This window comes from Telopea speciosissima, chromosome 6 (assembly GCF_018873765.1).
Source record: "Telopea speciosissima isolate NSW1024214 ecotype Mountain lineage chromosome 6, Tspe_v1, whole genome shotgun sequence".
In the NCBI taxonomy this organism is placed as follows: domain Eukaryota; kingdom Viridiplantae; phylum Streptophyta; class Magnoliopsida; order Proteales; family Proteaceae; genus Telopea; species Telopea speciosissima.
This window is the reverse complement of record NC_057921.1, coordinates 51,905,053-51,932,960: the sequence shown is the minus strand read 5'-3', so window position 1 is coordinate 51,932,960 and position 27,908 is coordinate 51,905,053. Positions and strand designations below refer to the sequence as shown.

Sequence of the window (27,908 nt, the reverse complement as noted above, 5' to 3'; positions counted from 1 at the left end):
CTTCTCTTCCACTTCGAGAAGATAATTACACCTTGCACAAACCAGAATATATAATGGTCTGTTTTCTTGAGCAAAATAGTGATTCACTCATGATCATTAGCTTGAAAACTCAAAGCATCCATCCTGGAATGAACCCATTGACATTTTGGGCTGAAGTTGCAGCAACAGTTATCTGATCAGGACCATTAGGATTATATCTGTGACCAAAATTTTGCACAAGAGAAGTGAGAAATTCATTTCAAGAAGACATAGAGATGATTTTTTTGGTATACGATCATCAATTTTACCCGATTTGGAGTGTTGAATTGCATTCCAGAGGTTGGAAGAATCCCTCTGAATGAGATTGCTGGCGGTTGTAATGGATGTTTGACGCCCAAGGGTTTTCTGCATTGCCTTCATCCAACTGTAGGAAACCAAAAAACAAAAAAAAATAAAAATTTATTGTGCAGGTCCAGTTCCATGTCATTGGTGCAAGGAAAAAAAATGAAAAGATTAAGGATGAGCAAACAGTAAGAAAATATAATATATAAATGATTAAATGGAAGAGTAATTAATTTCCGTGCTCAGGCTCTGATATCACATGTATAGGACTTGGGTATAATTCGTCCTTAAAACTAGTGAGAAAGGAGAGAATTCCTAAGTACCTATAACTTTTCACATCAGGTTACTCATATTCAATGTGGGATTATTATTTCTGCTTTCTGTGTGGAACGTACTCCAACAAATATGATATTAAGCTCATGATAAGTAGAGTGAGAAGGATTCACTGAAGTGTAAAGATTCAGCAATTTCTATCTCACAAAATCCCTTGGTTGAACATTGTTAGGAAGCTCAAACACATTATTTCTCATACAAGCTAGAGTTGTTTTCAGCAATTTTCTCAAATTTTGAATCATAAACCTGTGGGTGAATCTATCAGATCTGAGTATAATACACATTCTCAGAATTGATTATTCATAAATAAGTCATAAATATAAATATAAACTATGGCAAAGAGCCTTAGTGTCACTACCTTCCTTTTTAAGGTTCTGTTTGCTTCTTGAAGCACATGCTCCTGCATAAAAACAATTTATTGTTAATGACAAAACTCTTAGAAAATGGAAATTGGAAAAAATTTCCAACGTGTCATACAGCAAAGGGTGCAGCTTGTAGCAGTACAATGGGCCGGCCAATGCCAATGCCACTGCAGGGGTGAGGTTAATGCTGTAATACGCAAATGTCAACTGTGAAACCGAAAAGGTATCTAATGGTATTTCTGCAAACCACCTTGAACTCGACACCAAATATTTTTTCATAATTAGGAGAAACCCCTTAGATACATCTTTCAGGTTTCAGCTTTGTCGGAGTGATTCAATCACTGTCTTTTCCCAAATGAAAATACTGACATTAAATTCTCAGACGTAGACAATATTAATTACCCTTCGTTGAAGGTCAGAAAGCTGATCTAACATCAGTTGGGTCTGCAAAGCAATGAACAAATAGCAGTCAGACACAAATAGCTCGTACAGATACTCTAATTATCTCTCTCTTGAGATTTAATACCATTATTTATAATTGAACATTTATCCTAGTGTTTAGATTGGGATATGAAGAAATATTTATGGAGAAGACAAGATACGTTGCACCCTTTCATAAAAAAAAAAAGATAAGTTGCATCCGTCTAGTCATAGTAGGTCCTACTAAGGGGCCAAGAGTTTGTGCGTAAATGACTAATAAAATTATGGAAAATTTTTTGCTGCTACAAGCATGGCAGTCAAGGAAATGAAATAATTCACTTCTTATTTGGTTCATAAATATCCTCTTAGGTTTTTGTATTTTCTAAAATATCTTTTAAAATTTCATTTCTTTCGCTGCGAGCTTACAAATGTAGCCGCAAAATTTCGTTCCAAAATTGTAGTGATTGGATTACTTTGTACAAAGTTGTGTTGTGCTTGCGTGGATGCAAATTTTTCGTTCACTAGGGGCTAAGGGTGTCAATCGGGACGGGATGGTACCAATACCAGTACCAAAAGTGCCAATCCTAGTACCATCCCATTTAGTTAACGGGATCAAACCTAAATCCCAGTCCCGATTACTAGCGAGACGGGACGGTACCGATTCTTAAACGATTCTAAGCACTATAGAAAAAGGGAGAAGAAGTTTAATTGTTTCTAACAAGGCGAGTTTAGTAGTGTCGTGGAATTATTTCACTATCATGAAATCTAAGTTGTCTATTGCTTTTTATAAAGCAACTTAAATTATGAAATCATAGTTTTACTTCTTCAAACTCCCTAAGATCACATGTAATAAGCTTCTCATTTTTTTAAATCTAGAGAAGTCCTACAAAATGGAAGAATCCCGTTGTGTTTCCTCTTTGACTTTCCCAAACAAAACCCTATTTATCACACATGTCACATGGTAGTATGGTACGAAGTACAAAGTGCAAAAAGGAAGAACCCGGTAGATGTAGTTGGTCGAGGGAGGAGGGAATAGCACTGTAGTAGGTTCTGTGAGGAGAGACTTCAAGCTATGGATGTTGACTTGTTGTTCCTCTTCATATTCAAAAGGCAATTAGTGAAACCCTAATGAGTCGTAATTCTAATATCCTTTCTTTTTTTTTCTTTTTTTTTAAAAAGATCTTATATACTCTTTCTTTTTAAACGGTACTAGTAGTTTCGGTACCATTCGGTACCTAATTGGTATTTCGGTACTGGTACCGTTGGGAGTCCCGTCCCAGAACCCTCCCGTCCCATTTATCATTCGATACCAAAATCAGATACCAGTACCGTCCCATTTACTAATGGGACGGTTCGGTACCGGGTTTTAGCGGGATGGTATTGGGACGGTTCCTGGTTCCGATCCCAAATTGACACCCTTATTAGGGGCTGAGTAGTTGGTAATTTTGTGCAATCCTGTGTCTGGGCATAGGAATCACGTGACTAGGCACAGGAACCACGTGACTGGTTAACCAATGCCATCTAGAGAGTTTTCTGACTGTGATAGAATGGAAATTCCGATATCAATCAGTGTGTAAATTGTTTATAAAGTGATTTAAAATATTATTATCAATTATATAATTATATTTTAATTTTTTTTTATGTCCAATCACCGTATAAGACTCTAAAATTGGATGTTCAAAAGATTATGATTTTTGGCGGTGTCTGTTCGCATACATATATGTCTGTTATGTGATGTTACTAAGTGGAGGGATTAAAGCGCAATGAAACTTTCCATCACTTGTGGTTAAATGGTTAAATCTCATGAATTGTTCTTATATGCAATAATAGATAAATTGCAAGATCACCCTACGCTTACACTAATTGGACCAATCAAAACTGTTGGTTTTAAAGAGGTTCAATTATAAATATGATGGCAATCTTATGAATTAAGAAAGCAGAATTGAGTGGTCATTATAGAGAGAGGAAGAGAATGTCTCTTCCCATTAGGGTATCGTCTATGGAGCTTCTTCCATTGGGCGGTTACGGATTCCAATGTTGTTTCATTTGGAGGATTTGACTATCTGAATCTTAATGTAACAATAATCCCTTTTTGTTGTTTATTTGACAAATACCCCAATGTATGCAAGGAGGTGTTCCCAACAATCAAAATTTGATTTGGTATTCTACAATCCCAACAGGAAGAACACCGCCACCGCATGTTGTGGGAAAGGTCGAAGCCCTTTCAACTTTGAGGATGAACTTCAGATTCACACCCCCATTTTGGATCGGTGTGTAGAGGAGATAGGGGAGAAAAACTGACACACAGATAGAGGGAGAAATAAATAGAGATTTTCTTTCTTCTATTTTTTTTTTTTTTGAGTAAGAAGGAAATTTACTGAGTAGAAACATGCGTACATCCAATGACCTCTGACCTGCAAAGGTCTTAGAAGCACGGAATGGAAACCGGTCAATCTATCAAACACATGATAGACAAGACCTTCCTTGCCAAGACATCTGCAATAATATTCATAGCCCTTGAAACATAACGAAAAGAGATTGGAACTAAAGAAGCAGAAAGAGTTTTAACATCAGTAATAGCTGCTGCCATATAAGGGGAGGTTACCACCATGATTTAATTGTCTTCTTGGTGGCAGTTTGCTCACAAGAAAAACCAGTTCTTGCCCTTGCGGTGAGATATGTAATGAGGGCGTGGAGAGAACATTACATTTCCCCTAAACAAAATTAAAATTTCGTCTGGGGAGTGAAGAAAACCATACAAAATATTCTTGATTTTCTATTGTTTTCTTTCCATTCCATATCAACCAAATGAACCCTCAACTGCTGATGAGACTGCATAGGATTTAGCCATCCCATCCATCAAGGACTTCAAATTTTAAAGATCTGGATCTAAGATTTGAACAGTCTGACAATTCAGATTTGATATTATTGGTTCAACCAACCAGGTAGAGAAGAAGCTGAGAAAGAAAACAAGAGGAAAAGAAAAACAAAAAGCCGAATGAAACTAACTGAGGGAGTATTTTATGTGCGAATAGGATGCATAGCAAGCAAAAACATTGGGATTAGGATACAGATGCTGTAAACTCCAGCTGCTTATCCTTTGTGATTTGCTACTTCATTGAAGTGTAGCTGCCACATCTTTTTTTGTTCCTCAGGCTCTAATTAATAAATTTATTCCATTGACACACAACATTGGAAAATTAGAACAATTTTGAATCATTTATCTTCCATTTGGTTTCATTCTTCTGTATTCAATTTCCGCACTCAATAGATATTTTTTTTTCGTAATATGTGATAGTTGCTCAAAGATTTTCTTATTCTTTGAACCAGGAGCAACTTCAACAAAACTGACAGGATATTTCTAAAAAGAGAAATGGACAATCTCGATTCCTCATCACAGAACCATACCACTATCACTAAGGCACAGTGCAAGAACTAGGGTTTAAACAGTTAAGAAACTTCCATCGACTCGGAATAAATTTGATTGAAATCAACGATCCGATTCTGATCATATCGACCAGAATCATTTGATCGGAGTCAACAATCCAATTCCGATTGCTCATACCATGGGAACAATGGAACACAATGAAACATGAGGACATTGGATATAAGATGAGAGTAAAGTCGATCAAAGATGGCTGTTAGATACCACTATAACTACATTTTGCAAACCTAAAAGGTTCAACCTTTTTTTTTTTGGGGTGGAGGGGTGGGGGGCTTACCTTTGTTGATCTGATTTGTTTCAAGGACATCTCAAGTTGATGCTCAAGCTGCTCAAGCTCCTTTGTATTTAGTGGCCCCAAATCTTCCCCAAGAAGGTTTCTACAGTACCCATGACAGTAGGTAAGAGAAAGCAGATTGACAGCCCTACGAATATGGCATTATCCACCCAAAGGAAAGCCAGAATATATGAAGTACGATTTTACCTCTGAGATCGTTGCAAGACCTCAACTTTTGCTTTTAGCTTCAAATACTCCTGGTAGCTACTCTGCTTGACGACATTCCAATATTAAAATTTTGTTAGAAGTGTTAAGATCAACTTACTACTGTTTTAAGTAATATAGACCCTTATTGACAAGTAGGAACACTTTGGGCCTCTGTGTCTTTGAGTCTTTGACATTACCTGTGTCTCCTTGGGTGGTTGGCTGGCTTCCAGTGTACCATAACTACATTTTTGATACCGTTCAAGTGTCTTGAGCATGCTAAGATTAAGGAACAGCAAAGGAAAAGGCTTTTAAATTGCTGAAAATTAACCATGCAGTGCAAGAGAGAAGAAGAAAGATGGAGCCTTTGAATCCGGCAGCATTTAAAAACATACAGAGGAGATTAAATACCTTTTCTTGTTTTCCCTAAAACAAATTATACTAACCACAGTACCCTTGTTGTTCTGTTCCATACTATTAAATTTCCTAGCTGTCATGCATCAACTTGGAATCAGAGCTGATTAAGCTCTTCTGAAATTTGTTACAGGATAATCTGTTAAAAAAACATCTCCAACCACTGAACAGCTACAACAACCTCAGCCCTCAGTTACAAGCATGGGCAAACAAGTCTGCTTTGAACGCGTACTTGCTATCTCAAAGCAGATATTTGCCCCCACATGACAAAAATCACCTTCAGGACTCAACAAAGCAGTAAAAATGAAACACAGGATTCCTTTGAGAGACACTGATTGCAAGAGAGAGAGATTTTTCGTTTGAACACTGCACTTCTATTTTATAGAAGTGAAGCACCTCTTCTGAACAGACATATCTATTCATTTTGTATTTAAACCATTAGATCGATTGCCATCCGATCTAACGGTCCAGATGAAAACAGAGATGAAGTTGTTCACAACAGTCATATCATATCAAACGTGACCGTAGGATCTTCTAATCCGACGGATCTGATCACGTCAAAAATCAATGTACTAGATCAGATCTCTTGCGTCGCAATGTAAGTGTGCTAAGTGCTAAGTGCTAAGTGCATGCATATGGCACTAACGCCTCTACAACCCACTGCCCACGCCACGCGTGAGCGTGCATGCTCAAACGGCTACGCCGTCCTCGCATATACACTATAGAATGTCTCCCTTTTTCAGTTTTACTCAAGAGATAAAGAAGGTAATATAATAAATACCATTTATAACTCTTGTAGTTTTCCGATGTGGGACTAAAGCACTTTACCCAAATAATATAATATTTATTTAATCTCTCATCTTATTACAATCTATCTAACATAAACATGTTGGTGTTGAGATGAATATGTGATTCAAGGTGTCTGACTTTGTAGGGAAGATGGATTCAGATGCGTCTCTTGGTTCAAGGGGGTGGATGACCATTTCATAGAAGCTTAACATTGATCAGGCCCAATGTTTCTAGTCCCAACAGGAATTTGATCGGTTGAATCGGCCAATTTGGATCAGAATTGGCCATGACCAACCCAGATTCCTACCGTTCCAAATCGGGTAATAATGGATTGGGCTAGGTGGAGTGATCTAATCCGGATTGGTCGAGATTCCCTTAAAAAAGCCATGTGGTCAATGCAGATGGTGTTGGGGGTTTGATGTCTTGTATTCCATCACTTGCATAAGTGTGTTGATTTCGTTATACATGGTTTCCCTATATATTGTAGCGAGTGTTTTTTCTTCGTAATCAATCTGAGAGAGGTATGAGGATAAGCGGCAGCAACCCTATCCTCCATTGATAGAGAAGCATATCTATCTCACCTTGGACATAGGCAATTTTGCTGAACCACATAAATCCTTGTGTGCATTGTGTGATTGTTTGTTTGCAATTTCCATAATTTTTTGCATCATTTTAGGTTCTCGTTTTTCTACACATAGTAGACACGTTGCCTCATTTATGAAAAACAAAAAAAAAAAAAAATGTAAAAGGAGATGAAGCCCAAGGCAACCATGATGGTCACTTGGCCAACATGCAGTAGCATAATGGACATGGTATCACCATCTTGTGAATTAAATAAATAACTGAAATTGGGGAGGGGAACTAGAGGTGGAGGAGGAGAGGAAAAAGAAAATGCACTACCTCATTGATTATTGGACCGGAAAAGGTAGCAATGGTGGGGTGGGGGTGTCGACAGTAGAGGGCTGTGGGTGATGCAGAGGTAGAGGGTGTCACGAGGAATGTAGCTGGGGCAGCAAGGGCGACCACGTGGTTTTGATGGGGAACCAGATCTATGGACTCGACGCAGCAGCGGGGCGAGCACTGACAAGGAAGAACCACATGATTTATGGGAGCAGGAAAGGATAATGATATCAGGGTGAGTCTCGATAGGGGAGTAGGGGGGAGATTAGGATGGGGTGGGGAGGTGGCAGGGTGTTGGGAGATCAAGGGCAAAGGAGTGCGGGGGGAGGGAGCAAGGTGAGGAGGGGGAGATCAGGGTGCCAAGGGAAGGTAAGTAATGGAGATGCAGAGGGAGCCGGGGGCGATTGAGATGGAGGGGAGGGGGCCGGAGACACTGAGGGAAAAGAGCGGAAGGAGACCAATGCACATGTTTTAACCTTGAAGAATTTATGCTCAAATTGAGTGTAAAATTTGTGGGTCTCGAGTTCGTCAAACTAACAGGTTGTAGTCAATAGGTAATCTTCCATTTGGTGTTCGAACTTTGAAGTTTCATCCCTGTCAAAGTTGAAGAGACCAACCGAGATGCATGGAGAGCACTGTGGGCAATGACCTTTTACAAGGCATGGAATAATAACTCACCGAGATCTTGCTTTTTTGGAAAGATGAGACGAGATTAGAGGCGTAAAAGAGGAATGCATTGTCTCGACGAGATCTCGGTCATCTCGATGGGAAACCTTCGCATATAGACACTTATTTATGCCAATGTTGGTAAATAGAAACTTATGTATGCCAACCTTCATATACAGACACTCATTTAAGTGCATGTTGTCACACCCCAAAACCACCCTCTGGGAGGATTCGACGGCTGACCCGAACACCCAACGTATTCGGAGACCACCAGGATTCAGATGCAGTAAATACATGTCACAAGCACAACACAATTTCAAGATAACACGTGTTACATTGATCAGAGTGCAGGGAAAGTAAAGTGCTATAAGTTTTATACATATTATTTACATTGAAATTTCCAACAGCTCGATGTTCCCAAGTTCACGACCATCGAGCCAACACACAACTATTCTAAAATATAAATAGTGGAAATTTTTCCACCAAAAAGGGTAGTATTTAGCAAAATAAAACTTAAAGATAATGCCACATCATCAGTCCCTGTTCTCCAAGGACACCCTAATCGTCTGCATGATTGGAGTCACAATCCTCTGGCTCTACACCGGCACGTTCATAGTGGTCATCAGCCTCCGCCTCAAAGTAATGCTTCCTACTACTATCACATCCATCTGTAAGATAATCTAAAAGAAAATATTCCACGAGGGTGAGCTCCACCGAGCCTCGTGAATGAAAAATAAACCATGCATGCAGATGTAACACAAACATGATCCTATATGCATGAGGTTCAGTTTTATTATTTAATCCACCTAACAACAAAACTAAGTCCAGGTAAGTAGGTACTACTACAATCCCAATACATGTATCCCTGGTATGGGCTTCTAACCCCAACCGCGATACATCTATTGAGTTGTCGGAGAAAACTAGTCGGCCCCAGCATCCCTTCCCAAGGTCCACCCGACCAGCCCTCTAAGTTACCACTATGCTACCACCAGCCCTATTGGCTGATGGAACAACCGACCCTACCTGTCCTAATAACTTGATGAGTCTACTGAACGACCAATGCCCTTTTAGGACATTGACCTCACACAATTTATCCAACACCTTAACCCCTGTTGGCAAGGGTTCATAGTACGGTTGATGTTGATCCCTAGCCACATGAATATAGTATGAAGTGTACGGTGCTCCCGCATCCCATACTACGGCACACCATACCTTTCATTTTCAAGCCGACTACGGCATCTATTCTAACAATCACATGTAAGCATGCCAACAATAATATCATACCTCAACAATTTTCATGTGAATCTCATAATAATAATAAGAAACAAAAATGAGAAATAACGTAATCAATTACCATATTATAGCACAACAGTTGTATTACACCTACATGTATGGCATATTCCCAGTCACCTTGATTACTTGCGTTTGCATAGCTAGATTGGTTCTCTAGTTGGTTGTCGATAGGTTCAAAAGCTGAGAAGCTATGTCCTATGATTATTAAACTAATACACATGTGTTAGAAAGTGCCTAAGGTCACGTGGAGTCCTAGGGTTACCCCGTGGTAAAGTTGGACAGGGTCCAGGGTGTGTTCACAAGTGAAACAACATCTCAGGTTGATGAGGCAGTCAACCGGGACACCAACATGAGATGGCGGTGTTCCAAAAATTGATATAGTTATTCTCTAGTTGATGAACCAGTCAATTGGGACACCAACCTGAGATGGCAATGTTTTAAAAACTGAATTTGCATTCTCAGGTTGATGACCCAGTCGACTAGGACATCGATCAGAGATGCACAACAGTCCAAAAAATGCAGAAAATAGAATTTCTAATGGGGGTTTTGGGCTGAATTCACATTCAATTGATCATGGACGTTGTTGCATGATCATTACTATGAACGGGATCATCTAAAGCCAAGGTCGGGCTTACCTTGAAGTTGGAATCAAGAGATGGGTTTACTCAATTCCCTCTCAAGAAAAAAATTAAAAGAATCCATAGGTTTAGGAGAAGATTAGGCAAGAGAGAGGTTTAGGAGGAACAATTTGATGAGGAAGGAAGATGGGTTTCATAGAATCTAACATAATTAGGTTGAAGAGAAGATGAGGGGGGTGAAGATATTACCTTAGGTTAGCAACCCCTTCTTCTTCCTTTCTTTTTCTTCTCTTTCTTCTCTTTCTTTTCTTTTCTTTTCTCTCCTCTCTCAATCGGCCTCTCTTTCTTTTCTTCTTCTCCTTCTCTTCTTTTCTTTTGTTTTGGTTCAAAAGATTAGAATCGTGTAAGTGGGTAGGTGGGGTTTAGATAAAGTCTTTAATTATTTAAATTTTAAAATAAGTCGGTTTCTTAAGTTTGTTAAGGTTTGATTATTTAAATCTTAATAAGCGTCGATTAGATTAGATAGATTTTAGTTTTGTATTTAAACGTAACATGAGTCGGTTTAAGTATCTGAATAATAAGCTAGTTAGGTGTCAGTTTACTAAATACTTAAGATGTAATACTTTTATTTATTTTGGTTAGGTGTCAGTTTACTAAAGACTTAAGATTTAATACTTTTATTTATTTTGGTTAGGTGTCAGTTTACTAAAGACTTAAGATTTAATACTTTTACTTATTTTGGTTAGGTGTCAGTTTACTAAATACTTAGGATTTAATACTTTTACTTGTTTTATAATCCATCCAATACCACTTTCTAGCTTTTGTCTTTTGTCTTTTTTTTTTTCTTTTAGAGTTTTGTCAGTTTATGTCTTAAGCCGATCCCTACACGGATAATTGGATTTTGTGGGTCCCATGGGTCCCAGAATGTTGAGGAAAACATTCCAATCCAGTATTCGGGGTGCGGCGGCGAGATCCCCGACCCAAAACACTGGGCCCCGCGCCTCTAGGAGCAAAATCCGCGATGGTACGATTCTCTGGTTGATGCAGAAATCAACTAGTACATCAACCTGAGAATCCAGTTTTTTGTTTTTTCTATGTCGGAACATCCATAAGTCAAAACGTTCCACAAGCGGACCCACACAGACATATTTATAATACCAAAAACACCTAATACGAGGTTGGGGTTCCTTACCACGAGTTGTACATCTACGCGTGGATTTCACAACCGCATAGGGGAGGTATCTGTCATTTTGCTGACAAGCGGCGGGTTATCACCGGGATTCCTTCTTCATCTTCTACCCATTCAAACATCAAATCAATACTCTGTAACGCACACGATGCCACGACTTCGGGTTTCGAATCTATATTCGGATTTGGGTTAGGGTTCGGGTCAATTTTTTTTTCAGGCCGTAACACATGTCCTGGTTTCTGGCATAAATAATTGTCTGTCCTTGTTTCCCACTAAGTCAAACTCCTATTTGGACTTTGTTTTTGGAAATTTTGATAGTGTCATTGTGTTTAAATAACCCAAAATAGGTTGTATACCAAGTTTCATGACCAAACTAGGTCAAAAACCCACTGAAACCATCAAACAAGTTCAAAACAAAAAGTGCATCAACTCGCCGAGATCTTGGTCCAACTTGATTTTTGACCTGACCGAAACCAAGTCCGAAACTGAGTTCTCGAACCATGTCACAAGGTGTTTGTGGCAATGGCCATGGAATAGCTTTGTTGCAGATGATCTTGACCCAAGACCTATGCACAGCAAAAAGAAAGAGGAAGGATGAGAATTGCAGGTTAGGAAGCTATGGCTATGGTAGCAGTGGTGCTCTCAAAAGTGGTGGAAGAAGGAGTTGCAAAGATCCAAGGGGACCGGTGTCGAGCTTTGTCATAGAGAGATAGCATCTATGCCAAAATGCACAATGCATAACTGCACCGTTAATGATCCTACAGGTCAAGGGACCAATTTTACATTACTGACGAGAATTTTATTCCAAATAAACCGACAATAATGCAAATGTGAAATTTTCGTCTGATTTGGTTCAATGTACACTCACACTTAAGCCTTGGAATCTCTATTCCTAGGTACACACAGTGCGGTGACCATATGAATGAAGTGTCCAATCCAGTCCCTTGTCACGAACAGGTTTAGGTTAAAACCTAAGTACTACCAAGATCCATTAGGTTAAAACCTAAGTACTACCAAGATCCATTAATAAATCATGCAAATTGATTCATTTGATCCATACAAAAATGGATTTGATGAACACATTTTCAACAGAAAAAGTATTTAATATTACACAATGTCATAGTGTTATAAGTACAAGTGTATAAGTATTACAAGTAGTCAAGTATAAGCGTACAACCAAGGTTAAAACACCCCTACGAAACTGTTCCTTTAACTCTATATCAGTACCACATATAGATCAGGAAAGGCTCGAAACATTTGGGGAAAAATGTATACCTTTAATTTTGCATCATATCTTAAACAAATTAACCATGTCCTCATTAAAGAGCAAGAGTGAAATCAATTTCAATTTCAAAATTAAAACAACTCCTCAGCTCTTTCAGAATTTATATACCATTCAATATCTATTTCACTGAAATAAAGTGCAAAAATCAAACCAAACAATTTCTGAAATAGAAATCACCCCATGAAATTGAAATACAAATCACATCAAATCAGGCCTTAGAGAACTTGACGTTATTTGGTTCTAGGCTCACATGCTTTAAAATATAAACTAATGGTGTTATCCCCATGATTTTCCATCTTATGAAATCTGTAAAATTGATCCCAGGTTATAAATGAAACTTCCCCAATTAGTGAAAGCAAAACTTCATCCAAACCATTTCCCAATTTTGGACCTAGAACTACAAAATAACTTAAGAAATTTCAGTCGTAATTTTTTTTTAGTGTATTTTTTTGTTTTAATTACAGGAAAATGTGCAAATATGACATCTTGAGCCAAGAATCTAATGTGGTTCAAAACCTTTACATTGTTGAGGTCATAAATCATATTGATCCAATGATCATATCCTTCTAAAAATTTATTATGGTCTTGGATAAGATGGTGATTTATCATCAGGTCTTGCTAATTTTTTTATCAATGCAGTTTTTGAGGTAGGGGCCCATTCTATGGGACTCTTATTGTCAAAGGAATCAACCCAGTCCCTTAATTTTATGACTTTGGAAAAGGCAATTAGCAATAGAAGTTCAATGATATAATATTAAGAAATTAGTTGAAAAAATGAAATTAAATGATATGAAAATGTCATGACCTAAATAATAATAGAAAATGAATAAAATAAATATAATTGAATAATACAAATACTACATGACCAACTTTTATGCTTATAGTCTAGTATTTTTTTATGGGTTTTGCTTTGTGTAACCATAGTTGGTTAATTGAGACTGTAACTAAAAAGATTTCCCTTCTCCGTACATGTAGGGGGCAGTTTTCTTTGTATTGTAGGGGTCGGAGTTAGGGGTGTAAATGAATAGCCGAAATCCGTTTTCGTATTCGTGTCCATATCCGTTTAGCACTATCCGAATCCAACCGAAAGCTAAATGGATGCGGATACGGATAAGCTATAGCTAGCCAAAAGCTATATTTACATGTAAACGGATAAAATATTCGATCCATATCCATTTAGCACTATCCAAATCTGTCCGAAAGCTAATCGGATGCGGATGCGGATATAGCACTATCCGAGCCGAATCCGACCCGTTTACATCCCTAGTCGGAGTAAAAAGGGTAATTGCATATTATAACTAAAAGTTCAATGACATAGCATAAATAATTTCTCTATGTCTTATTCGGTCACACCCAACAGTTATAATTAGTGTAACCAAGGTTTTAAGTATCTTAACATATCTGTCGATACTAACCAATATATATATTATTTTTAAGGTATCGATACGATACCTAAAAAAAGTATCAACTATGTAGGGTCGATATGTGACCCAATATGATTGATACTTATCTATACACTTGATATATCTCGTATAAACTATATAACTCGATCAATGACTTAAAACCCTTACCAAGAGCTCTTATAATGCATTGTAATCAATTTGTTTTGGCAAATCCAACTTGATCCCTTATTTCTACTGGCAAAAGCAACTTTAGTAGTGTTAATTTCATCATCATTTGGTAATTAAACAACATGCAATCAATGATCAAAACCAGATTTGCGTAAGAACAGTTTTCTATCAAAACTTTGATTTTTTTGCTCAAATATTGATTTTGAGTTTCTTCTTTTTTCTCTAGGTTAGTGAAAAACAACCTAAATAATTGCATCAAACTAGTTTTTTTTTTCTTTGCAATGAAGTGTGTATCTAAACCCTAAATCTTCCCCAAACTAAAAATTCTTTTTTATGGATTTTTTTTTATATTAGTACAAGTATGAAACTTCATCCATTGTACATAATCAATTGAATGCATTTGTCTTGTCATACTTTGTTCTCTTCTTTATACATGACAATGGTTTTTTTTTTTTTTTTTTTTTATTAGTACAAGTAAGAAACTACATCCTTTATATATAATTAATTGAATGCACTTGTCTCATCGTATTTTGTTCTCCTCTTTATAGTTTATAGATGACATATTTTACATATTTGTTATTTATAGTGTTTATGTGTTACAAATATATTTCGCATGTATCCTAAACATTTCCATGTGTATCTTTAATGTATCTTGTGTCCCTCCAACATGATATGTTGTCTCTTAAAATCACCTTTCTGATACGATACCCAATACTGATACTTTAAATCTTGAGTGTAACTAGGAGAATATTCTTTTTTCCCTATATAAATTATGCACCTATACTCATTTCATAATTTAGATTAAAAATAAAATACAAAAGAAAAGAAAATATTAAAATAAAAAAATAGAATAGCTACAATAATGTCATCCAAAATTCCAAAGTCTGAAGTCCAAAGTTTCCAAAATTTTGGCTAAAACTTCAAAACCTAAAACACTGTAATATGATTTTGATATTATTAATCTATTTACGAGAATTTGGATTTAACCATGGTTTTTTTTTTTTTTTTTGGTAGAAGGATTTAACCATGGTTGCCCCAGATTAATACCATAGCAAAATTGTGTCATTACTTCGTTGCTATCCTTGGAATTATTGGGAAGAGATGCAGAAAAGCTTTCTCACCTATGTGAGTCAAAGAAGCAAATAGAAACGAAAAGTGAAATGGAACATGCAAACACAAGCTAATCAAACACAAGATTCACTGTGGAAAACCTTAAAAAATAAGGGAAAAACAACAAGGCAACTCCGAGAGCAATCCACTAAAATCATATAAAGATTACAATGTTTTACCTCTCAAGTTTATGCCCAAAACTTAAGATTCACAACAAGATTAAGAAAGAAACAACAAGTACTAGAGGATTTTACAAGGTTACCTCACATATGAACAAGAAGCTACCAAATCACTTCTAAAAGCCACAAATAATTTCTCCCAAAGTTTGGAGAACCCAACCGACAAGTTCAAATTGCAACTTTGGTTACCCGATTAATGTAGAGTGTCAGATATCACACAAAATGGCCTCAAGAAAGACCCAAAATGGCCTAAAAAAAGACGTACAAATTCAGCACTTCTTCTCTAAGAGCTCAAGAAAACTTTCTTCTTAGCTTTAAAAGCAAGCTAGCATACTTCCTCTTCTCAAACCTTGCCAGTTTCTCTCTCCTTAGAGAAAGCCACTGATGTAGAGCCTGAGATATAACACAAATTGGCCTCAAGAAAGACCCATTCTGAGAGAGTAAACCTCCTGCAAAAATTCTGCACTTCTTCTCCAAGTGCTCAAGAAAATTTTCTTCTTATTTTTAGAAGCAAGCTAGAATACTTCGGATAGAATACTTCCTCTTCTCAAACCTTGCCACTTTCTCTCTCCTTAGAGAAAACCCACTAACTCTCAAACTCTCTCTCTCTTCTCTTGGAAGAAAATCTAACTATACTTTTCCCAAGGGGACTCTTTGTATCACTACAAAGATCACTAAACTTTGTATCACTACAAAGATCACTAAACTAAGGTAGTGCTTAGCAACTCATATGACACTTTGACTTCATAAGGGTTTGGACCCCAATTTGGCCAACCTACCCAATAAAAAAACTCCACACGGAGTTGGCCCAACACCCAACAAATTCCCCCTCCAGTCCCATAAGGAGGACTTCCCCATACTGGAGACTCTAATGGCATCCATAATTGTCAAATTTTTGCATATTCATGTTTCTCTTTTGGCACTGACTTTGTCATCACATCTGATGAATTTCAATTAGTATGAATTTTGTTGATCTTCCTTAACCTACTTTAAAGGACATCTCTAATCCAATGATATCGAACCTCAATATGCTTGGTCCTAGAGAAGAATATAACATTTTATTCAAAACGATGACAAACAACATACTCCTTTTGTTCCAAACTAAACTCCATAAGAATACGCTTCAACCATAGCATCTCTTTATAAGATTTTGTGGCAACAATATATTCTGCCTCTGTAGTTGATAGTGTAATACACTTTTATAACTTTGATTGCAAAGAGATGGCTCTTCCCGTAAAAGTAAACAAGTAACCTAAAGTAGGCTCCTTCTATCAAGATCTCCTACCATTTCTCAATTTGTATATCCTTCCACCAGGGATGATGAATATTCAAAACATAAATATATATAGATGTGCCTCTTAGATACCTTAGAATCCACTTTTCAACTTCCCAATGTTGCTTGCTTTGCTAAGTACCTACTAACAACACTAGTAGTATGTAATGTCTTGTCTGGTAAACAACATAGCATACATCAAACTCCATACAGCTGAAGTATAAGGGATCTTGTCTATTTCCTTCTTTTCTTCATTGCTACTTGGTGAAAATTTAGCACTCAGCTTAAAATTACTAGCTAATGATGTACTCAAAGATTTGGCATTCTTCATGTTAAATCTTTCAAGTACCTTTTTAATATATATTTTTTATAATAACCATAATTTTTTGTTCTTCCTATCACGTTTGATTGTCATGCCCAAAATCTATTTTGCATTTTACAGCCCCAAGTTCCTTTATGTCAAAGACCTTATTCAATTCTTTCTTTAACTTGTCAATCAAGATAACATTTTAACCAACAATGAGCATATCATCAATATATAATAAGAGAAAAACAAATGAAGAATCTGAATATTTTCTAAGATAGAGACAATGGTCAACAGTGGTTCTAGTAAAACCATTTCTCATTATAAATTAGTCAAACTTTATGAACCATTGTCGCGGTGCTTGCTTCAGTCCATACACGCTTTTCTTCAACTTGCACACCATGTGCTTTTTACCTTTTATAAGGAAACATTTTGACTGCTCCATGTAAATTTCTCTTTTTTAAGTCGCCATACAAAAATGTTGTTTTCACATCTAACTGCTCAATCTCCAAATCTTGACTAGCAACAAGACCAAAGATAGTACAAATAGAAGACATCTTCACAATGGGAGAAAAGATCTCATCAAAATCAACACCCTTTTTTTTGCTTAAAGCCTGTGACAACTAGTCTTACCTTTAACCTCTTTTTCTTCTTGTCATTTTCATTTTTCAACTTGAAAACCCACTTGTTCTTGAAGGCTTTTCGCCCTTTTGATAGTTCAAACAACTCATAAATCATGTTCTTATGCAAATAATAAAGCTCTTCTTGCATAGCTTTCTTCTATTCAACCTATTTTTCATAAATCCTGGCTTCTTCAAAATTTTCTAGTCCACCATTTTCATTGATTGTCACATACTATGATGTTGAATATCTTTTTGAAGCTTTCCTGTCTATTGTAATATGGGTATACAGTATATTTGTCCATTAAGGTTTAGTTGGTGTTGCCCTAAGAGTATATTTGTAACTTGTACTTCATAAGGTTTATTATAAACAAAGAGGGCTTGGGTCTCATTGACTTAAGTTCAATTCCCCAAATCCACCATGGTGTCAAAGCAAAGAATTGACATTGGGAGCCGAATCCTATTGAAACCCTAAACTTCTCTTTGTGACATTTTTAGCATAGCTGGTTCTTCTTGAGGTAAATACTCCCCCTGCTTAACATCATTATTTTCATACACATCATCAACTATTTGAGGAGCTTCATCACCCTCAACTTGAGAGATTGTTGTCCATCATCACCATGTATGGGTAAAGGGAGTTGTTCTTCTAGCAATTCATCTACATTCCTCTTTGACAATTTCTCGTCAAAATAAAAAAATGCTAGATTTTCTCGAAATATCACACCCCTACTTCTGATAATTTTCTTATCAATTGGATCCTATAATCTGTAACACGACATTTTATCAGTTATGATGCAACTTCAATGAGGCAAAAGGACTACAAAGTGCTACTACAAAAGCAACATACAACTCTACAAATAGCCACATTGCCTAATAAACATTGCACTCAACAAACATCGTCCGCCACATGCTGATCGACTAGGGTAGTCGACCACCTATCCATGTCGATCGACCAAGGTACTAAAAAAAATCATGTGGAAGAAATACATACATACACCATGTGGAGATTCGAAAACAATACAAAATAGGAGGTGTTTTGAATCTTAAATTCATTTTAAAATCCTTTAAATGACAACAATTCCCCACAATATTCAAAATACTGGTTAAACAAAAAACTAACATTGTTGAGCATATAAGGGCAAGTAGGAGATGTCAATGCAAATATCTTTTAGACTTGAATCTACACTAGGATTGATATGCCATATTATAAAATATGGGTGATGTTAAGCTTTTTGAATCATTCCTCGTCAATGTAGCCGGTTGACCTACCAACCACCTCCTACCATCCAACCCTTGTGTCTTTTCATTTAGGTGGACATTTTTATCCGGTCTTGTCTCCATCTCAAATTCATGGTGTTTAAATACTTCACTCTTAAAACTGTCATCGGAGCAACCTCACCTTATACACCCACTTGAGTAAGAATATAGTGTGTACCATATTTAGCAAAACCCACATTTCATTGCTTTGGCTGATTAAGAGTTCTATAACCCATCCTCCGGTCATTATAGTAAATAGTACCTTCCCATTTAACCAGAAGGAGCTAAAATATGATAGTACTAAATAAATCATTTGGTGACTTTGTTTTTATCCATTGGACCTAGTTTTAGGGATCTCCTATCACATAGGTTGGGTTTCCATCGCATGACTTATGTTACAAGCTTTAAGCTTATTCCTTTGTATTATGTATAGCCTTGGTGATCTAAAGCTTTGTAAATATGTCTGCCAAATTCTATTCTGATCTAACAAAATCGATTGTTATCATCCTTTCACTAATGTACTTATTTACAAGGTTGTGCCCTAGGTGTATGTGCCTTCTCTTTCTATTATGCACTTTGCTTTTTTGTCTTATTAATAGCAACTCGCTCCTTGGTTAATGCCAACCAATCGGCCTTCATAGCCGGTCGCAACATTGCAAACAACAACAGCCTTTGCCAGGAAACTATTAGAGGCTTTGACCGCGAATCCCACTCTCCTTCCGTCCTCCTGAAAATTGACATCCACAAAGCCTTTGACTCCATCAGATTGGACTTCATTTATCAAGCCCTTCTCAAATGTCTTTTCCCCCCATCTTTGCTAATTGGATCCGCTCTTGCATTTCCTCTCCCCGCTTTTCGATCCTCATCAACAGCAACCCCGGCTAGGAATTTTCCCTCCTTTGCTGGTATCCATCATGGTTGTCCCCTCTCCCCCCTTCCTTTTTTGCCTGGCCCTCAAAATCCTCTCCACTTTCCCAAATGCAAGCCCATCAACCTAACCCACCTTACTTTTGTTGACAACCTTATGATCTTCTCCAAGGCCGACACTCTCTCCATTGAGTCTATTATGTCCTTCCTCATCCTTTTCCAAGGCATATCAGATCTTCGCATTAACCTTCTCAAATCCCATATTTTCCATGTCGGGGTTCCTGGCTCCACAAAAGACCTCCTCACCCACCTTACCAAGTTCACCATTGGCTCCCTTCTTGTTAGTTACCTTGGCCTTCCCTCATCCCCGCTAGGCTTACGGCCCACCATTGCTCCCCCAATTTTGACCTATTACGTAAAAGGCTACAGCTTTGGAAAGCAAGACTCCTCTCCTATGCAGGTTCCTTGGAGCTTATTAAATAGGTGCTTCAATCAATATACATCTACTAGTGTGGGATTTTTGGCCTCCCCAAGGCTATTGAGTCAATCATATGCTCCTTCCTTTAGATAGGTGTTGAGTTCGTAAGATTTCTCCGTCCCATGAGTTGGGCCTCCATTTGCCTCCCTAAATCCAAAGGGGGCTTGGGCTAAGAAGAATAAAAGATGTTAACCTTGTTGGCTCTCTCAAGATGATGTGGAAGCAAGTGATCAAGAAGGACAGCATTTGGACCTCTTGGTTCTACGTCGGCCCCCCTCCGTAGGGACTCTATATGGTTGGTTGGCTCCTCCTCTGATACTTCTTAGGTTTGGTACAAAATCTTTCAAGTTAGACATATTGCAATTAATTTCATATTACAAGATTGTTGACGGCCTATCCACCTACCTTTGGCATGACAAGTGGCACCCATCCGATGTTCTCTCTTCTGTGATGATCTCTAAGGACATCTACTATGTAGGTCTTGACAGATGCTCCATGGTTGCCTCTATCATTTCCAACGGTGCATGATCTACCCCCTTCCACTCCCCCATTATCTGATATTTGGAGCTCCCTCCCCCATTCCCCCTAATCACCGAGGCAAAGATAATGCGACCCCCTAGCTCCCCTCATCTTCAGGCATGTTCAGTTCCCATTCCACTTGGAACCTGGTGAGACACAGAGGCCCCCCTCCCTCTGGCACAAAATTGTGTGGTTCAAAGGTCACATTCCTATCATAGCTTTACCTCTTGGCATGCCCACTCCAACTGCCTCCCAACACAAGCGTTCCTCATCCATCGCCACATTCAGGCCCTTTATGTTGTCTTTGTTGGAATGGGCAAGAGGATTTGGACCACCTGTTCTTATCCTGTCCCTTTACAGCCTCCATATGGAAGAGAGTTCTGAGTTGTTGTTGGCCTGGCAAAAGAAGACACCTTCCCCTTCAGAGAGAGTGGCTTTGGATCAACATGACTTTTGGTGGGAATGTAAGCTAGCTTTTTGTGTTGCTACCTCCCATATTTGGATGGAACATAACTTTCGAAGATGGACTTCCAACTCCCACTTGTTAGATAAGATTTGGAATGCCATCTTCTTTGATGTTACTTCAAAGTTAATTCCATCTGTGTACTTCAGGGGTGTATGAGATGGTTCTCGTAGGTGTATCTGAGCCAACCTTTACTTGAAGTGTCCATGCTTTCTACACACAAAACGATTTCCTTTTTTCTTCTTGAATTATATCTCCTTTATATGGATGATTTCTTAGGCTTATCACCTTTATTAGACTAAATAAGTTTGGCCTTGGATTTGAATTCATTGGCTCTGTCCACCTTGTCCTTCTCCCATTTCTTCTCCTATATTTTGACCTGGATGATAATGCAATCAAGTATCATGTCCTTCCTTTTATGCTTCATATTCAACTTGAAGTCATTCGAGGACATTGGCAACTGCTCTATAATAGAATAGGCCACAAATTCATCTAGTAGAACTATCCCTTCTTTTGCCAACTTGGCAACCGCAACTTGAAACATGTTGACTTGCATGGAGATCTTCATATCATCTATCATAACAAAATCCAGAAAATTTTTAACTATATACTTCTTACTATTCACGTCTTCTAAAGCATTCCAAAAGTATGTGCATATTCATAAGAAGCATAGACATTGTACAAAGCATTTGAAAGAGAATTTAAATTTTATTCTTGGATTGGTAATCCGCTTGTACCCATTCATCTCTTTTGTCCTTGAAACTGGGATCATTACTCTCAATCAGAGTGGGTTCAATTAAAGCAAATACAACATCTAACTGACCCAAAGCAAACTTCATCATATGTTTCCAACTTTTGTAGTTAGAATTGTCAAATGGTATTATTTTATTAAAATCTAAAAAAATCCTTAGATTCTCCATGCTGATGATAGTAGAGTTCATTGACCTCTTAGAAGCCGTCATACTAGAGTCTCAAATCGGAATGCAATCTTAAGAATTGTAGGAAATGATAACAACAAATGGTTGGTTCAAGAGGTTAAAACAATAGCAGACCAAATAAACTAGTTGAAACACTCAATTATAGGAAGAAAGTGAAGGCTCCACTTGATGAACAACTAGTCTTGAACTTCAATTCATCACTGCAACACATATCAAAGGATGTCAAAGTGATGGTCGGGCTGAGTCGTGCCACCATCACTATCCTTTAGATTGTATTCATCCCCTACAGTGCAAAGGGTTTTAGTGAATCAATCCCCAAGAAGGCCCTTCCAGTTTTGTTGCACTCAATAATTGGGCCTTCTCAGAATTTCCATGGTTGTGCCCAACAATACTTCTACAACTCTTTGAAAGAAAGCAAAGGAAAACTTCAACAAGGAGTGAGAGACTACTTGAGAGTATATGAGAGCAATAAAGGTTTTCAAAAGATATTCCTAATTGCCAAATTTGTCCTATATATAGAGAGAGAAGGTGTCCCTTGGACATATTTGTCCAAAACACTCCAAGGGAGGTGACTCCCACCATTAATTATACTTTCGTCGTCTAGGCTAGCCGGTTGACCAGGCTAGTCTAATGGTCATAAAACGGTCACAGCACTTGACAAACATTGCTCTCAGAAAACATCAACCAGCATAGGCCAGTCAATCTGGAGACTATAAAAATGAATGTGAAAGAAATAAATGCAAAGCATAGTTCAAAATCTCGTCGAGATCTCAAAAATCTTGAGCTAGTCGAGACGAGATAGCATACGAAAAACAAAAATGTCAAATCTCGAAAATCTCAATCGAGATTTCGAATATTTTGAGAAATCTCGAATATTTCGAGAATCTCGACCTCCTCAGTACTCATAGAGTCATAGTATTATATTGTTGGGACTTGGGAGTTAAGAATATATATATATTTTTTTTTCAATTTGAACCTTTAAATATGTTTATTAAGCCTAAAACAAGCTTACCTTAAAGTTTCGGAGCTAACTATGGCCATATGCCCACCGAAACATAATTCCGAAACATAAAAAAAAATGCACTGTCTTGCCGAGATCTCAAAAAACTCGACCTGGTCGAGACCGAGTTTTTGAACCTTGATACAAAGAGAGACACCCCGATTACAAGATACCGTGTGAGGATTTGAAAACAATACAAAACAGTAGGTGATTTGAATCTTAAATTTGTTTTAAACTAAGATACAACAGTTTTTCTGTCTAATTTGTCTACCAATTACTAAAAGTGTTCTTTTCAAGAACTCTTCAATCTTCTACACGACTAATAAGCCACTAGGTGTTCCAATTCGTTGCTTCCAAGTCATCCTGCTATATATAGATCATAGTTTTATAGAACCTAACACGATGCAGTAAAGAATGGAGACACAAAACAACAATCACACAATACGCGCAAGGATTTACGTGGTTCAGCAAGATTGCCTACGTCCACGGTGAGATGAGACTGTTTCACTATCAATGGAGAATAGGGTTACGGTTGCTCGTCCTCACACCTCTCTTAGATTTTCGTTACAGAGAAAGAACTCTCGCTACATGTTTTTAGCGAAACCCTATATAGGAAATTTATTGAAATACCCATATAGATGGTTCAGTTCTGGCTGAGTCGATACCCACAAACTAAGAACACATAAACACATTAAAAGATATTTGGAAATGGACTAGACTTTAAGTAAGTGGGTTTAAAATGCAGTATACCTGGTGTTCATTCTATTAGGTCTAATTCTTAGGCATGCATTTCTGATTTCAATCTAATCCTGATCCATAGGAATGGGTCGAGTCCAGTATCAACCGATCAGGCCTTAATACCATGTTTGGAATTATGTGTTTTACCTTGTTAAAGTTTCATTATGATCCATTGGCATGCTCGGATCCAGATCTCCTACGGCCCAGCTGCCCGTAGCAGCTTGTGCGACGTGACATGGCCGCATGTGCAATGACCGCCTTACTCCCGCTTGGGCAAGGCGCTGGGCAGGGGGTAGGGATGTAAACGGATCGGATTCGGATCGGATACGGATCGGATGTGATCGGAGCCGGATATTCCCTGGCCGAATACGGATACCTCTAAACGGATTCGGATCGGCGGATCGGATCGGATTTTCGACCATCCGTTTACATATCTGCCTTGTGTAACCCGGACCTTCCTCCCCCTAGCGGATACAATTCTCTGTCAATCCATATCTCTTAAATCATGATTCTCTTTTCATCATATTCTAGAACTTGTTTAATCTTCAAAAACCCTAAAAATCATTATTTACTTAATTTTTTATTATTAAGTATTCGGATTTTTTTTCGGACGGATTTTAATCGGAGTATTCGGATTATTTTCCGGATATCTCTCAACGAATACGGATGCCCCTAAACGAATACGGATGCGAATTCGGATTCGGATTTCGGTTATCCATTTACATCCCTCTGCTAGGTAAGGCGGTCATTGAGCGCACGGTCCAGTCTGTGCCGCAAGGCTGCTATGGGCAGCTGAGCCGTAGACGATTTGTATTGTGGCATGCTCTAGGTTATCAAGAAGTTCCTTAGCTAAAAATTGGGTCATGTCAAAAAGGCATCAGATATAAAATATGACGACAAATAAATAGGCTGATTATTTGACGAGGGCAGGGAACCCAAATTATGGTCAGAAAAAAATCATGAGATAGTGGTGAAATTTGCAAATAGCATAAAACATCAAGCCTTGGTTTGGTTGCAAGATAAATTGAAGGAAAAGGAAGTGAAAATTTCAAACCTAAAATGAAAATTTTTGTAATCATTATCTCACATGATCTAAATCATTCCATATTTGATTATTAAATTACTTTACTATGCCTACAAATCCAAAAATAAAAAGACAAATTATTAGTGTTACAAAGGTATGCTATTTTTTCAAATGTTCACAAGGTATCTATTATGCCATGTGGATAGATGATATGTCTATTCTAACAGTTGGATAGAAAGGACATGGTCCAAATTAGCCACACGTCAAATTTTTTAGTCTAATTCAATCAAGGGAAGTAGTTTTATGTCCGGGAATGTGGCCTACGCCAGAACTCCAATGTGTCGATCTCTCTCCTCCTCAAAACAAGGGAGCATAAGTGTCTTTTCATATGGAGTGGAGAGAGAGACTTATTGGAGTGCCGGTGTAGGCCAAACTCCCGAACAAAGTTCTTTTCACCTTTTATCAAATAACCTTTGTATTGGCACACAAATCGTGTATGTCCATGCATGTGTACTAGTACTCTAAACATTATTGGGCACTTTCTCAACTCTAAGTGGAAACAGATGATATGGATTAAAGAAACATAAAAATGGATAGCTTAGATTTCTCTTATGACATTGTTACATGGACAACTACCCAAATAAAAATTACATGTGAAGAGAAACATCACTAAATAAGATAAAAATTTTAATAGCTTGGATAATGATTACAAAAATTTCCTTTTAAAATTGAAAATTTTTCACTTCTCTTGCATTCAATTCCCTTGCAATAAAACAGGTCCCAAGTACCTACAGAAATATCCCGAGGTGGCCTATTCTCAGCATTTACAGTTTATAAATTGGTTACTAGAACAAAAGTAAAAGTTTCCATCAAAAACAAAAACAGAGGTAAGAGTTGTTCAATACCCATATACATCTCATTAGTATGGAAGACTTGTCATCATCATCAACAATATCATCATAATAATAATTAACATAATGCTCTACTAGTACTAATAATATATACATGATAACTTCATTAGTAAAGCAACCTACTACTATATCAACAAAATTCTGAGGAAAATAGTCATGAGGTGTTGAACATAATGTGGACTGACAACTATGGGTCATTTGTTAATGATAGATTCAATGATTATGCAGTTGCATTTAGTCAGTTAAGCAAACTTAATTGTACTTTCCTTTGAATTTTTGTCAAAAGGAGGTTAACCCTACATGCACTATCTGACATTAAGTTATTATTTCATTCGTGCAGAGATACCCTATTGTCGCAGTCACAGCAAACTCATTCTGTAAGTTTTACAAATGGCATATGAAGATAAATTCAGACCTCACTGACCCATATCGTACAGCGAAAACCATAGCTTTATCAAAAAAAAAAAAAAAAAAAACAGTGAAAACCACAGCTCTAATAAGTGGATCAACTATGAAGCAAACTTGACGTGTAAGAGTCAACCTCTAACGTCTAAAACGTCAATAATTATAGAACTCTCAATCAAAAAAACAAAAAAAACAAAAATCGCAGATCCATACCTCTCATATCACAATACAGGTCCTTTATGGCGTGCTGCTCGTAGTGGCCTATGCAGCTTAAACAGAGCGCCGTGTGTAATGTCCATTTTACCCATGTTTGGGCAAGGCACTCGAGCAGGGGTAAGATGGACATTGCGTTCGGCATTTTGTCTGGACCGCCTAGGCCGCTACGGGCATCACGCCGTAGAAGATCACGATCCCTCATATCAATCTTCATTAACCAATCAACCTTATAGATTTACTACAAAGAACCATAACTTGAATGTAAGGTATATGTAGCCATTGATAGCCTCAAATAATAAGCATAATAATACTAATAATGCTTTATTATTGGGAGGAGGTTGTGACGGTAACAGTAATAGTCGTCTTCTGGAATTGAAGCTTGCTAATAAATGTAGCAGCACAAAAATCTATACTAAATTCTCATCAAGATCAATTATAAGATCAACAGCACCGAAAACCATGAAGACATAAGATCACCTGCTACACTTTTATTGTTAAAAATCAGAACTAAATAAATCTACTCTAGCTATGTTCTTCTTGAAAGATAACCAGAGAAAAATAGCAACGAACAGATTTATCTTAAGAAAACGACCAAATTAAACATCTTGTGCATATTTGCATATTTGATGATGTTTTATACAAGATGCAGTGGCCAACTGCATCGGAAAGTTAAAGAGTGCAAGAAGGAGCAACGTACGACTCTGAAGAACAACTTTTTCCACAGTGAAACAGTGCCTTACACCTAACAAAATTGATGTACGTCTAGAGATGAGCCGTCAAGCTGTTTCTTTTCACCGTCAGCTTCAGTAGAAGAAATCAGTGGCAAACAAACTAGCAGGTTTGGGATAACGTTGAAGTAAAATCACTAACCAAATTATTGACTTTCGGAAAAGAGAAACCTAGAATTGCAATTCGCAAATCCAGTGCTTGGTAAGGACAATAAGGAGGACAAGAAATACAAAGTAGATTTTGAGCTTAATCTCAAAATCCACGGCCAAGCAAAAAAAAGCAAATTCACTATAATAACCAAAGGATCTATCCAACACAGAGAATGAATGAAGACTCAAGAAAACAAAAGCTAAGAAAGAAACGAGGGACAAAGACCAGAAAAAAGTAGACATTTTTTTTCACTGGTGGAGACCACCAAAGCTTCATAAAACTGAAAAAGGTAACATCAGGGAGCAGATCTTTGAGAAAAAAAGCATGGTTTCTTATCAATGAAGAAAAAATGAAACAAAATTGAAGCTCATAGGAAGCAAATCAGACAAAATTGCACAGCATCAAAGCATGTGAGAGATGTGAAAGCATACCTAGAGCTGCTACAAAACTCATAAAGCTTCCCTCGATTAGAGAAGATGATGAGAGCAACCTCAGCATCGCAGAGAACAGAGAGCTCATACGCCTTCTTCAGAAGTCCATTCCTTCGTTTCGCAAAAGTAACTTGCCGATTTATCTTGTTCTCGATCCTCTTCAGCTCAACTCGTCCTCTCCCCATTCTCCTTTCTTCTCGTTTTGTTTTTTGTTTTTTTTCCCTTTCTTTTATATCTTTTACCTCTGATAAA

General features: G+C 37.5%; 1 protein-coding gene across 2 annotated transcripts; it reads right to left on the bottom strand.

Moving 5' to 3' along the window:
* LOC122663890 (agamous-like MADS-box protein MADS2) lies at nt 1-27,908 on the bottom strand. Of its 2 annotated transcripts, XM_043859556.1 has the most exons (8): nt 27,657-27,908; nt 5,560-5,638; nt 5,363-5,424; nt 5,159-5,258; nt 1,419-1,460; nt 1,013-1,054; nt 288-403; nt 1-197 (listed from the first exon to the last, which is right to left on the bottom strand). In XM_043859556.1, exons 1-8 carry the CDS (start codon nt 27,839-27,841, stop codon nt 110-112), a joined length of 714 nt encoding a protein of 237 aa, XP_043715491.1. In that variant the 5' UTR covers nt 27,842-27,908; the 3' UTR covers nt 1-109. The 2 variants fall into 2 exon arrangements, with proteins under 2 accessions (XP_043715491.1, XP_043715492.1); XM_043859557.1 differs by lacking the exon at nt 1,013-1,054.

Excerpts from the sequence above, each read along its gene's own strand:
- LOC122663890 (XM_043859556.1), bottom strand. The coding sequence starts at position 27,841 with ATGGGGAGAGGACGAGTTGAGCTGAAGAGGATCGAGAACAAGATAAAT. Across the intron at positions 1,461-5,158 it reads AACAAATCAGATCAACAAAG|ACCCAACTGATGTTAGATCA; the intron begins GTAAGCCCCCCA and ends ATTGCTTTGCAG. Across the intron at positions 1,055-1,418 it reads TTTCTGACCTTCAACGAAGG|GAGCATGTGCTTCAAGAAGC; the intron begins GTAATTAATATT and ends GTTTTTATGCAG.